General features: G+C 36.8%; 1 protein-coding gene across 1 annotated transcript in view; it reads right to left on the bottom strand.

Moving 5' to 3' along the window:
- The window catches only part of LOC138879063 (uncharacterized), a 35,107-nt gene extending 21,865 nt beyond the window's left edge, over nt 1-13,242 (bottom strand). Inside the window, exon 1 of the mRNA XM_070158637.1 lies at nt 13,050-13,242. Within this exon, the coding sequence (XP_070014738.1) occupies nt 13,050-13,242 (193 nt within the window). The remainder of the gene's footprint in view (nt 1-13,049) is intronic.
- Nucleotides 13,243-14,350: the final 1,108 nt, after the last annotated feature.

The raw sequence follows: 14,350 nt of genomic DNA, 5'->3' as shown, positions 1-14,350 counted from the left end.
ACTTGATTCATAGGTAGATATATATTAGGGTATAAATTGAACTTTTAGTTTAATCTTGATTAGTTTATAGGTAGATATTTAATATAGACACATGATAGTATATTTGGATTTTCTCTTAAAGTTCAAGACAATGTTAATGTTTAAGGCCTTAAGCGAATCGTTGCGTGGCTCTTGTTTGAGTACAACGAGTCGCCCACTTTTAGGATATAAATTGAACTTTTAGTTTAAGTTTAAACTCGTAGGATACGAATATAACTTATAGTTTTTAGGTTTTGTTCTTGTGAATTGAACTTGTAGGATATAAATTGAACCTTTTAGGATACGAGTTGAATTTTTAGGATATGAATTGAACCTTTTAGGTATGAGTTGAACCTTTAGGATATAAATTGAACTTAAACTCGTAGGATATGAATATAACTTTTAGGATATAAATTGAAGCTTTTATGTATGAGTTGAACCGTTAGGATATGACTTGAACTTTTGTGGATATAAATTGAACCTTTTAGGATATGAGTTGAATTTTTAGGATATGAATTGAACCTTTTAGGTATGAGTTGAAGCTTTTAGGATATAAATTGAACTTTTAGTTTAAGTTTAAACTCGTAGGATATGAATATAACTTTTAGGATATAAATTGAAGCTTTTATGTATGAGTTGAACCGTTAGGATATGACTTGAACTTTTGTGGATATAAATTGAACCTTTTAGGATATGAGTTGAATTTTTAGGATATGAATTGAACCTTTTAGGTATGAGTTGAAGCTTTTAGGATATAAATTGAACTTTTAGTTTAAGTTTAAACTCGTAGGATATGAATATAACTTTTAGGATATAAATTGAAGCTTTTATGTATGAGTTGAACCTTTAGGATATGACTTGAACTTTTGTGGATATGAATTGAAGCTTTTATGTATGAGTTGAACCTTTAGGATATAAATTGAACCTTTTAGGTATGAGTTGAACCTTTAGGATATGAATTGAAATTTTGGTTTATGTTTTGGAATTTTAGATTGCGGGAGGATTTTGTAGAAGAGGTTGATGACGTTATTAGACATGCAATGGAACTTCCACCAAGAATAACTAAGATAAAGTACCTGGCAGAATGTGCCTTTAATTGTTATTCTCATTAGCGACAATGATGATGAGAAGGCAATGACATGTGTTTCAAATAGTGATTGTGTAGGTAGGAATTTAGTATTTCCTAAGTAGATAAAAGAAGAGCTTATAGAGGAATTCTGTACTTCATTTTCCATAAGGAAAAGAAGTTTGATTGAGAGTGACAAGGTTGATGAAGACGGATGGTTTTCCGTTGGTCGTCGCAGTTCCCATAAAATGGGGATCATAAGACTCTATGATGTCAGAGATAAAGTCTTATGATCCACGTTTTATGGGAACTACAACGACCAACGGAAAACCATCCGTCTTCATCAACCTTGTCACTCTCAATCAAACTTCTTTTCCTCATGGAAAATGAAGTACAAAATTCCTCTATAACCTCTTTTATCTACTTAGAAAATGTTAAATCCTACCTACACCATTACTTCTTTGAAACACATGTCATTGCCTTCTTATTATCATTGTAGCTAATGAGATAAACAATTGATCAAAGACACACTCCGTCATGTACCGTATCCAAGTTATTCTCTGTATCAAAGTTCATCTCGAGTAATAGTACCACGAGGATAATCACCAAAGCCACCAGACAACTTTATGATGCCAATGAAGCAAGATGAGCTATTCAATGAAACTCGTATTGTAAAGAAGAAGAAAGAGACTGATTCAGAAAGGAGGGTCGAGCCTCGACTACATACATGTAAGTTTTTTACTTTTCATTAAATATTTTGATTTGCTTTTATATAAATTTTGAAATACTAATTCAATATAATTTTTCATATAGGTTCAATTCGCTTCACATCTGACGTGGGAGAATTCATACGCAGTCAACCACCTAATGAACCGAGTGAGGCAATCCAACTTGCAGACGAGGATGATGAAAGAACACTCCTTCAGTACTTTATATACTATTGTGTTAGTTCTATTGTGTTAGAACTAATTTACATTGTGTTAGTTCTATTGTGTTAGAACTAATTTACATACCAATTTACTATTGTGTTAGTTCTCTTTAGTTCGAATGGGCTTGTAATAAGCGTTAACTTAGTTTTGTTAGCTTAAAGTGTTAGTTCTATTGAACTTTATTCTTTGGTGCTTTTAATTGCTTTTTATTGTTGTTGTTGTTGGCATAAAATGCCTATTTAGGAAATTGGTATGGCTCGCAGGTGGTGTAGCTGCAAAAACAGGCAGTTTCTGCCAAAATAATACACAGAAAAGCGACCAAAGTTGGTCTCTATTTGGTCGCTTTTCATGTTAAAAAAAATAATTTTCTGGAGAATAGCGACCAACTTTGGTCGCTATTTACCCAGATTTCTACAAAAAGCGACCAAACTTGGTCGCTATTTCATTAAAAAAATAAAATTTCTGGTGATATAGCGACCAAAGTTGGTCGCTAATATTTAAAAAATAAATTAAATCCATGTATTTAGGGACCAAAATTGGCCGCTAGTTTAATAAAATAAATAAATAATTGAATACAAAAGCGACCAAAATTGGTCTCTAGTTTCCAGGTTTTAAAATATAATATTTGGTTTAGAGACCAAAGTTGGTCGCTTTTTAGTGATTAATAATAAATAAATAATGTATTTTTTATTTAGAGACCAACTTTGGTCGCCAAATTTATATTATTAAATTAATAAAGCGATCAAAGTTGGTCTCTATAGTCAATATCCGGAAAATGGGTCCATTTAGCTTAGAGACCAAAGTTGGTCGCTAATTAGCGACCAACTTTGGTCTCTAAATAAAAGGGACCATCAACATAGCTACCAGGCATTTTTTGTCGCATTTTGGTCGCTTTTTGTGGTCTCTTTTTCCCAGAATTCTAGTAGTGTGCTATATTAATCGACAATATATAAGAACGTTATTTGGCACGGCAAGTGGGGTTTCTCAAATGCTCTTTTTTTAAGGTTCATTACACTACGGCAAAATGAACAATTAAAAAGTTGAAGTCAACACTCTTTATTTTTCCAAATAGATGTGCAAGAAATTTAAAACTTTTAACAATATTTACTTTACCTAAGAAGCTAACAACTTTTCTTTCAACGCAATGTAAAGTTTTGTTAAACTGTAATAGAAAATCTATTTAATTAATGTAGAAATTTATATAAGAAATTTAACAAAATCTAAAATCTTGTATTTATAGATAACAAAGTCGTTATTTTACGAGAAGAGAGCTTATAAATCAAATTAACAATTTCAATGCAACACAAATATGCAATACAGCATAAACTAATTTAAGATTAAGCTAAGAGATTAAAAATAATTTCAATAATTGCACTTGCATATGCCAGGAAAAACTATATTTGATTCACTTTGAAGAAAAAAATTATTTTCTTGAAGAAATGATAAATAATTTTAATGAGTAGGATTTGCGTATTTTAGCAAAAATTAGGTGTGATTCACTTTGGAGAAATTTTTGATTTTTTGAAGTAAAACAGAAGAATATTTTTTATTGAATTTGAGTACTTATGAAATATAGAGTAAAATAGAAAAATATAGAATGAAGAATAGAAAAAAAAATGGAATACATTGATGGAATAAACTAACAAGGTATTTTGGTAACATTGACTAGACATACATGTCCGCACTTGCAAGAGGCACGATAACATAGAACAAAAAATTTAAACAATAGTACGTAACGTTTTTTTTTTGCCAGCTGGATATATATATATATATTCAAAAAATTACATCATTATAAAGAGAGTCCTGGCTCCATAAATGGCATCATCGTTGTTTAACATTGTACTAATATTACAAATATTAGTTTTCCTTTTAAAAACAGTTCTTAGGATGTCTTTTGTTTGCAAACATCGAGGAACTATCAAAAAGAGTCCTTTCAAACAAGCCCTTCCTAGCTCCTTCCTTGACGAGAAAATCTGCTACTTGGTTCTTCTCATGGTAGCTATACCCTGTTATTGGGCTTCCCTGTTGCACCCTCAGTGACCTGCATTAAAAAATAATGGGATTGTAAGTTAAATTACCATGCTTTAGCATTTTTATCACTAATTCTGAATCATGTCTATCATAAGGGGTATCAAATTTTCCTCCAGCACAATTTTTAGGCTTTGCAAAAAGGGTTTGGAACTCAGTCATTATACTGGATGTACATGGTAGCCCTTCATATACCCTAGCACCCAGTGTCCCCTATTATTCCTGAATACTTCACTAATACCCCCTTTGCCCGTAGTTATACATGCAAGCCCATCAATATTTAGTTTGTAAACCCCAACATCAGAGGGCTGCCACTTAAGGTATATGGAAATTGTGTTAGGGGTGTATTCTAGTGGACTGCCACATGGTAATATTTAACTGCCCTAATAATAGTTTGGTTGATAGGGATATAGTTTTTTTTAATCAAACACATTCGTGTTCCTGGTTAATCATATATTCCAAAAGCAGAAAGGGAGAAGCAATTTCCAACCATTGCAAGCATTGTGGGCAATCTATTCTGCTGCAAGAGCCAAGTAAAGAATTTATTCTTTTTGGGGCCTATAGCTTCCAAATCCAACTAAAATGATCCTCCTGAATAGTATTCTGGTCTAGGTTGGAAGTCAGTGAAGGAGTAGGCAGACTTGGCACTTACCCATTGGTAGTGAGGTTCCAGAAAAATTTATCACTAGCATTGTATTTATGGGGAATAAAAGTGCATTAAATGATGGTGGTGATGTCTTAAGGGATAGGGTAGTGGATGGAACTGAAATCCCGTTACTCCATTGTAGTACATAGTATTTATTTTCCTGGTCAAGTCAGCCTGGTGCCAAGGCCCTTTAACGATGGATTGGAGTGGTTGCATGTTAGGGATCCAAGTGTCTGCTAGGAAATTAACTTTGTCTCCCTTGTGGACTATCCACCTAGAAGCCCTAGTGCAAATCTTCCAACCTTCTTGGACACACTGCCAAATTCTTATTTTTACCTCCCATCCCCTGCCCCACTATAGTGTTTGCCCATAAGGACTAGCCCAAATAGAGTATGTGTTGTGGTACAATCTCCAGGCTAGACTGGTGTGGCTAGCCCTATTTTTCATGTGTGCTTGTTGTAAGCCAAGTCCTTCTATTCTTAGGAATAGTCACAATGTCCTATTTAACTATGTGTAGTTTCCTCTTCTCTGAGGTGGTATCCCAAATAAAATTCCTTTGTATCCTAACAATTTAGTTTGTTATATGGGATGATAGCTTAATATACTGCATGACATGGCTGGGATACTACCCAGACTTGACTTTGCTAGTATAGTGCAACCAACCATATTTAAGAATTTAGTTTTCTAGCCTGCCAACTTAGTGTTTAGGTTGTCAAGGATGAGTTGGTAGTCCACGTTAGTGGGCCTTTTGTGAAAGATGGGGAAGCCTATGTATTTGCCAAAGACAGCGCAAGCCTTAATACTTAGAAAGGAGCTACAAAGGTTAGCCCAGTCATCTTTACAATTTGCAGAGAATATGACCCTAGATTTTTGGAAATTGACCCTCTACCCTGAGGCGAAATTGAATTCCTCAAGGACAGTTAGTATAGCTCCACAGTTCTTTCTATTGGCTCCTGCAAATAGGATGAGGTCATCAACAAAGAACATGTGTGAGGTTTTAGGGCCTCTTCTACTGATACTAATAGGAAACCAATCCTTTTTCATTACAGCATTTTCAATTATTCTAGAAAGCCTTTTCATGCAAATTATAAAAAAGTATGGAGAGTTAGGGTCCCCCTACTTGATTCTCCTAGTTGGGTTGAAGTAACTAGTATTGTCCCCATTAACCAGAATAGAGATTGAGCGGGAAGATAGGCATGACATGATCGGGGTGATCAACCTAGTAGGGAACTTAAAGAATAGGAGGGAGTCTTTGATGAAAGACCACTCCAGTAAGAATCTACTAAAGGAATAGTCAGTACACTTTTGAATGCCGACTAATCTCTTAAGAATATGTATATTCGTATGGAATATGTTACCGTACACATGTTTGTTCCAATTGGGGACTCTAGTCTTGAAAACACTAGTGTATCTAGGAAGATCATCAGTAGATCTCAAGTTGTCCTACACAATGTAAGGGAATTCAATATGACTGCACAATATGGATTAAAACCTAAAGGATCTGCTAAGACTATTATGGTGGTGGATAACTAAGTTAATAAGGAGTGGACAATGATCGGACTGGGTCCTAGGGAGGTGAGTAACCATGAATTCAGGGGAGCTGTCAAAACGGGCTAGTCTAGCCCAATCCAGCCCAAGCCTCGTGGGCTTTTAAATGTGGTGGGCTGACCCTCCATCTATATGGGCCTTAAAATGGCCAACCCAACTTTATGAAGGCCGCAGGCTAGGGCGAGCGTCCTTCAACTTTTTTAGAAAAAAATATTTCTTCAAATCTTTAAATATTTTTTTCATGACATAATGTTACATCTCGTACCATAGCATTAAGTTGTGTCGTAGTAAATCCCTAAGAGTTAAGAAATAAACGTACGAAAAATTATTCTCTTTATATGAATTTAGGAAAGTTAGAAGTTGAGAAAATATATGTATTTTTACATGGATATTTTAATAAAATAATAATGTATGCATTGATTTTATATGGTACCACGACTTATTATTTTAATATTGTAATAGTAGTACTTTAGGATGAGGACAAGACTATCTTTGAGGTTATAAGTGCTTATGATATTTATAACAAGTGATAAGTAAAGCCGTGAAGGTGAGAGAGTAAACGAGTTGAAGAAAATGAGGTTGGTCGAAGTTTGACATTTGGAGATAAAATATGGTTCGAGCTGTAATATCCCGTATTTATGGACTAGTAATATACCACGTGACCATAATAGCAAGATGTATAAAGTGTGTTAAAAGTAAGTAGTATGATAAGTAATTTGAGATAAAAAAAAATTTATGTGGGTAATTAGGTAATTATTGATTTTAATGGGAGATTAACTAATTAATTAATATATTTGGATAAGAATTCAATGTGTCAGTAACATGTGATCCACTAAGTGACTATTGAATCACTTTGATAAGGTGGCTTTATTTCACTGCTTGATAATCACAAACTGGATGCTCACACCCTTTTTACTATTCATACTTGTAAACCTTCTTTTAACTAGACGAGAGAAAAGGGTAAATTAAGAAGTTGGAGAAGAAGGTGGTTTGGTTATTTGTGTAATGGAAGATGGGGATGTGTCAGGTTCTACATATGAGAATAAAGCCACAAAAATAGTACAAAGAAGTGAAAATATTAATGGTAATTACAAAAATATGGAGATTTCAGTAGCTACAGCTTCTACTATGTTTCCAGGGTTTAGGTTTTGTCCGACAGATGAAGAGCTGATATCGTATTACTTGACGAAGAAGGTTGAAGGGTCTGATAAATGTGTTAATAGTAGGTAAAAATTTGATCTTCTTCTAATTGCCGCAATTAACGTGTATTAGAGGGATTGTTAAGAGAACCGGCGCAGGTATGTTAAGGGTATTCCTTTCTTTCTTTTGGCATGATCTATACGATACAAACGAAACGAGAAAATGCACAACTTTCTTAAATGACTTTATTCATAGAAGTGTTAGAGGTACCTATGTTCTTGAATTCTCATGTGTCTCATTATTACATCTTCTATTCATGGGTCTCACAAAATACGTAAGTTGATAAAGTTTACTTCATAATATTATTCAAAGGCATAATGGTCTTTGGGTATTCAATCTCATTTCCTTTCGTTTTCCATAAAAGAGGTTAAAAAAATGTGAATCATTTGAGAAATAGTTTCAGAACTATGATATACTTTGTAGTTTGACATTTTCTTTGTTTAATACTTATTTATTTGTGTTTATTTCATTATTTATTGATTGATGATTCATCAATCAGCCCATTGCGTATTAAGAAATATATGAAAATGGCATTTTTTATCAACATTGAGTTCAAAATCTATAGTATTATCTAAAGTTATTCTCCATGTCTGCTCTCAGGTCATGAAGAAAGAGAACTAAACTAATCCAAGTAGAAATTAATCTAATCATAGAGGCATTGTTCTATTAAATATCAAAGTCAATATAATATTCCGAGAGATTTTATTGACGTACTTCTCATGCATTGCATTCATTTATACATGTACATTGATCCATGACCAGACGACGTTATATACTCGTATATATGTATACGGGATATGGAAAAAAGTTACGGCGTTATATACGCACCACCACCTGATCAGTTGGTATATGTTGATGATTTTGCCCACAGTGCGAGATGATATGATGGGATGCCCTCGGAGACTTGATGATATTATGTACACCTATACCTATGCATGATACGACATTTACACGCACGTGCTTCCTTGTACATTTTGTTATGTTTGCCACATCTATGTAAGAATCATTTTTTGGTTAGATCACCAAGGAACAAGTCACTTCTTCATCAGTTTGCTTGATCATGAACTTCTTGATGGCTTCAAAAGAATCTTGCAGGTGCAATCACTGTATTTTAAGGATTGAAATATTAGTTCATAGCGGCGGCCTATAGAAAGAGACCTATTTGAAAGAGAATAAGAAAATGAAAGAAAAATCATCTAAAACAAGTGAGGGAATTCCTTAAATGTCAAGTAAGAGATGTGAGTTAAAATTACAGAAGGTTAAGTTACTATGCTTTTTAAAGCTAAAGGGTTTAGCTACCATGAAAAATGGTTTAGGAAGCAGTGTATAGTTAGTGTATATGATCTCTACTCCATGTGTTCTTCCATAACCTTTATATGTTTATTTACATGTCTTACATACTCAGTATATTATTCGTATTGACGTCCTTTTGTTGGGGACACTGCATTCATGCATGTAGGTATAGATAATCAGTTTGACGAGCCCTCATAGTAGACGAGATTGGCATTTAGTGAAGGATCAGTAAGACTCCACCTCATTCGGAGTGCAGCCGAGTCTATGAGTCATCGTGTCAGAGTCTTGCTACAGACTTATGGGTAGGTCGGTACCCTGTCCCATTTGATGTCAAATAATCTTAGAGGCTTTGTAGACAAAAGTTTATTTTGTACAGTATGTCAGCGGCCTTGACTGCCCGTATGTATTCATATTTAAAGAAAAATGGTTCAGTGATACAGTATTGCCCACTTATAGTTATATATTATGAGTTGTGGCCATGTGGGCCCATGATAGTTACAAAAGGAATAAGCCCAGCTAACTCAACCTATGTATGTTCTAGTTTTGGTCGAACGATCATGAGTTACATAGTGGTTTGCTCGAGCCAGCACAACACCGGGTGCCAGCCACGCCTCCCAAGGTTTGGGGCTTGACAAAGTGGTATCAGAGTGGTTTGTGTCCTAGGAAGTCTACAAAGTTGTTTCTAATATAGTCTCACTGTCACGATGCGAATTTCCCACCGCCGGGACCGTGATGACGCCTAATATTGTATTCGCTAGGCAAACCAACGTTATGAAATATTTCACCTTTTTCCTTTATCTTTTAACAACTAAAAACATAACACAAGTAAATTACCAAAATAAATACGGAAGAACACAATTTAAAAGCTTATCTTTATGATAATAACGAAAACCGTAATAAACTCCACCCAGAACTGGTGTCACAACTCACGAACAATCTACGAATACTACAAATAATGGTCTGAATGAAAAATATACATCTATCTCAAAAGTAGATAAAACAGAAATGAAATAGGATAGAAGGGGATGCCAGGGCCAGCGGACGCCTGCAGGACTACCTTGGGTCTCCGGTGGACTGAAGGCAACAACCTCAAACTATGATCAGTATGGTACAGTATCAGGATCTGCATAGAAAGTACAGAGTACGGTATCAGTACAACCGACCATGTGTACTGGTAAGTGCCGAGCCTAACCTCGGTGAAGTGGTGACAAGGCTAGGACACGACAAACAACATAAACCTGTACAGTTAAACAATATACTAACAGGATAACAATAACAAATATTATAAGCTAAACAAAAATTAATGGGAAGGGGCAACATGCAATGGGGGTACCAGAATAAGGAATCACGTAGTAATGGAAATTAAACAATTTGTGCACTTGAACCGATAACATCAAATAATCACAACAAATAAAAAATGCACAGCATCACCCTTCGTGCTTTTACTCTCAATCCTCACCATGCTATCAATAATAGAAATGTAAAGGTGCACGGCATCATCCTTCGTGCTTTATCACTCTTACTCACCATTTGAATAATAGAAATGTGCACGACATCACTATTCGTTATTTATCTCTCTTCCTCCCCATATGCGTAGATATAAATGTAAATGTGCACGACATCACCCTTAATGCTTTATCACTCTTCCTCACCATATGAATAATATAAATGTGCATGGCATCACCGTTCGTGCTTTAACACTCTTCCTCACCATAACAACAACAGAAACAATAACAACCCGGCAATGGCATCACAATCAAACAACATTGTTTCATCATTTCGATTCACAATAGAAATTCCAAACTTGCAAATACTCAACCAATGTCCAAACCAGGAACAACATAGTAAAACTTGTTAACATGAACAATAACTAGCTTAAACAGGAAATATACGTATAAAGAAACACAAATGTCACAAATTTAGAACTCACTCACATGCTATGACCCGACAACGACGTATAGATACTCGTCACCACACCTATACGTCGTACTAAACAACTAACAAGTAGAAAATAGGGCAAACAATACCTAATCCCTCAAGTTAAGGTTAGCCACAACACTTACCTCAATTCCACGATCACAATCAAACCTTAATTACCACTTTACCTCTCGATTTCACCTCCAATCCGCTTGTATCTAATCATAATTAACTTAATACTATCAATAAATGCTAATTCCAATGCTTAATTATAGATTTTCCAACATTTTCCCCAAAAAGTCAAAAACCGACCCCAGGTCCGCTTGGTCAAAACTCGAAGTTCGGACCAAAACCTGATTACCCATTCACCCCCGAGCCCGGATATGCCATTGGTTTTGAAATCCGACCTCAATTTGAGGTCTAAATCCCCAATTTATAAAAAACCTTAATTCTACCCAAACTCCCAATTTTTACCATAGAAATCTTAGATTTTTCGTTGGAAATTCATGAAATGTAAATGGGAAAGTGAAAGAAAGTGGGTTAGGATCACTTACCAAAGTTTTGGGGAACATTTGGTCTTGGGAGAATCGCCTCTAGGGTTTTAGGATTTGATAAATGTGAAGAATGGGTGAAAATCCCGTCTAAGTTGGGTTTTACACAGTTGCAGGTATCGATGAACTTCGCAAATGCGAAGGTCCCCTGCCCATCCCAGTCGTCTCAAACGCGATGATTCTTTGCAATTCCGGTGCTCACATTTGTGAGCCAGACTTCGCATGTGCGAAGTCTACAGATCTACAACACCAGCAATTTCCTTAAGGATCTAAAACACTCAGTGGCCTATCCAAAACTCACCCGAGCCCTCTGGGCTCCAAACCAAACATGAACACAAGTCTAAAAACATCATACGGACTTGTTCGTGCAATCAAATCGCCAAAATAACATCTTAAACATTGAATTTAACACCAAAACTCATAAAATTTTCAAGGTAGTTCAAACTTTCTATTTTGTCAACCAAAGGTCCGAATCAAGTCAAATTAATTCTATTTCTCACCAAATTTTACAGATAAGGTTTAATATTATAAAGGACCTGTACCGGGCTCCGAAACTAAAATACGGGCTCGATAGCATCAAGTTCCAACACTATTCAATTTCCATAAACTACTATATTTTTCAGTTAACAATTTTGTTCAAAAATTTATTTCTCGGGATAGGGACCTCGGAATTCAATTTCGGGCATACGCCCAGGTTCCATATTTTACTACGGACCCTTCGGGACAGTCAGAATGTGGGTCTGGGTCCGTTTACCCAAAATATTGACTGAAGTCAACAAAAATCATCTTTTAAGACAAATTCATTATTTCTTAAAAAATTTCACATAAGGGCTTTCCGGATATACGCCTAGACTGCGCATGCAAATCAAGGAGAATGAAAATGAGGTTTTTAAGGCCTCGAGACATGGATCTGACTTTTAATACAAGAGACAAACTTTTGGTCCATCACATTCTCCACCTCTAAAATAACCGTTCGTCCTCGAATGGACATAGAAAAGTACATGATTCGGTGAAAAGATGGGGATATCTACTCTACATATCGGACTCGGACTCCCAGGTATCTGCCTCAACAGGATGACCGCTCCACTGCACACGAACCAAAGGGTAACTCTTTGATCTCAACTATCGAACCTGCCGGTCTAGAATAGCTACCGGCTTCTCCTCGTATGTCAAATCCTTGTCCAACTGGACAATGCTGAAGTCTAGCACATGGGATGGATCGCCGTGACACTTCCGAAGCATAGACCTATGAAACACTGGATGTACAACTGATAAACCCGGCGACAACGCAAGTTTGTAAGACACCTCTCCCACTCTATCAAGGATCTCAAAAGGCCTGATGAACCTAGGACTTAGCTTGCCCTTCTTCCCAAATCTCTTCATGCCCTTCATGGGCAACGCCCGAAGCAACACTCGCTCTCCGACCATGAATGCTACCTCACGAACCTTACGGTCGGCATAACTCTTTTGCCTGGACTGAGCTGTATGAAGCCTATCCTGAATAACCTTAACCTTATCCAAGGCATCCTGTACCAAATCTGTACCCAACAAACGAGCCTCCCCCAGCTCAAACCACCCAACCGGCGATCTACACCATCTACTATATAATGCCTCATAGGGGGCCATCTGGATGCTCGACTGATAATTGTTGTTGTAGGAAAACTCCGCTAATGACAAAATTTGATCCCAAGAACCTATAAAGTCAATAACACATGCTTGGAGCATATCCTCCAAAATCTGAATAATACGCTCGGACTGCCCGTCCGTCTAAGGATGAAACGTTGTGCTCAACTCAACCCGCGTACCCAACTCACACTATACTGCCCTCCAGAAATGCGAGATAAACTGCGTACCTTGATCAGAAATGATTGACACGGGCACACCATGAAGACGAATGATCTCCCAGATATAGATCACGGCCAATCGCTCCGAAGAATAGGAAACCGCCACAGGAATGAAATGCACTGACTTGGTCAGCCTATCCACAATAATCCACACTGCATCAAACTTCCTATGAGTCCTTGGGAGTTCAACGACGAAGTCCATAGTGATACGCTCCCACTTCTACTCAAGAATCTCAATCTTCTAAAGCAAACCACCAGGTCTCTGATGCTCGTACTTTACCTACTGACAATTCAAACACCGAGCTACGTACGCAACAATATCCTTATTCATCCTCCTCCACCAATAATGTTGCCGCATGTATACATCTTAGTGGCGCCCAGATGAATGGAATACCGGGAACTATGGGCCTCCTCTATAACCAACTCATGAAATCCATCCACATTAGGCACACAAACTCGACCTTGCATCCTCAATACTCCATCATCTCCAACTGTAACCTACTTGGCACCTCCGTGCCGCACTATGTCTCTAAGGACAAGAAAATGAGGATCATCATATTGCCGATCTCTGATACGCTCAAATAATGGAGAATGAGCGACTGTGCAAGCTAAAATACGGGTGGGCTTAGAAACATCCAACCTCACGAACTGATTGGCTAAAGCCTGAAAATCCAAAACAAGCAGTCTCTCACCAACTGGAATATACGCAAGGCTGCCCATACTGGCTGACTTCCTACTCAATACATCGGCTACTACATTGGCCTTCCCAGGATGATATAAGATGGTGATATCATAGTCTTTCAATAGCTCCAACCACCTCCTCTGCCTCAAATTTAGCTCCTTCTTCTTGAACAAGTATTACAAACTCTTGTGATCCGTGAACACCTCACACGACACGCCATATAAATAATGCCTCCAAATCTTCAGTGCATGAACAATGACTTCTAGCTCCAAATTATGAACTGGATATTTGTTCTCGTAGATCTTCAACTATCGCAAAAGATATGCAATAACCTTTCCATTCTAGATCAACACCGCACCAAGTCTAATACGAGATGCATCACAATATATTATATGTGGCCCTGAACCTGTGGGCAATACCAATACCGACGCCATAGTAAAAGCTGTCTTGAGCTTCTAAAAGCTCGCCTCACACTCGTCCGACCACCTGAATTGGACACCCTTCTGGGTCAACCTGGTCATCGGGCTGCTATAGATGAAAACCCCTCCACAAACCAACGGTAATAACCCGACAAACCCAAGAAACTCCGAATTTCTGTAGCTGATGTGGGTCTAGGCCAGTCCTTGAC

The sequence above is a fragment of the Nicotiana sylvestris genome, chromosome 10 (genome assembly GCF_000393655.2).
Source record: "Nicotiana sylvestris chromosome 10, ASM39365v2, whole genome shotgun sequence".
NCBI classification, from domain to species: domain Eukaryota; kingdom Viridiplantae; phylum Streptophyta; class Magnoliopsida; order Solanales; family Solanaceae; genus Nicotiana; species Nicotiana sylvestris.
This window is presented reverse-complemented; position numbering and strand designations above follow the sequence as displayed.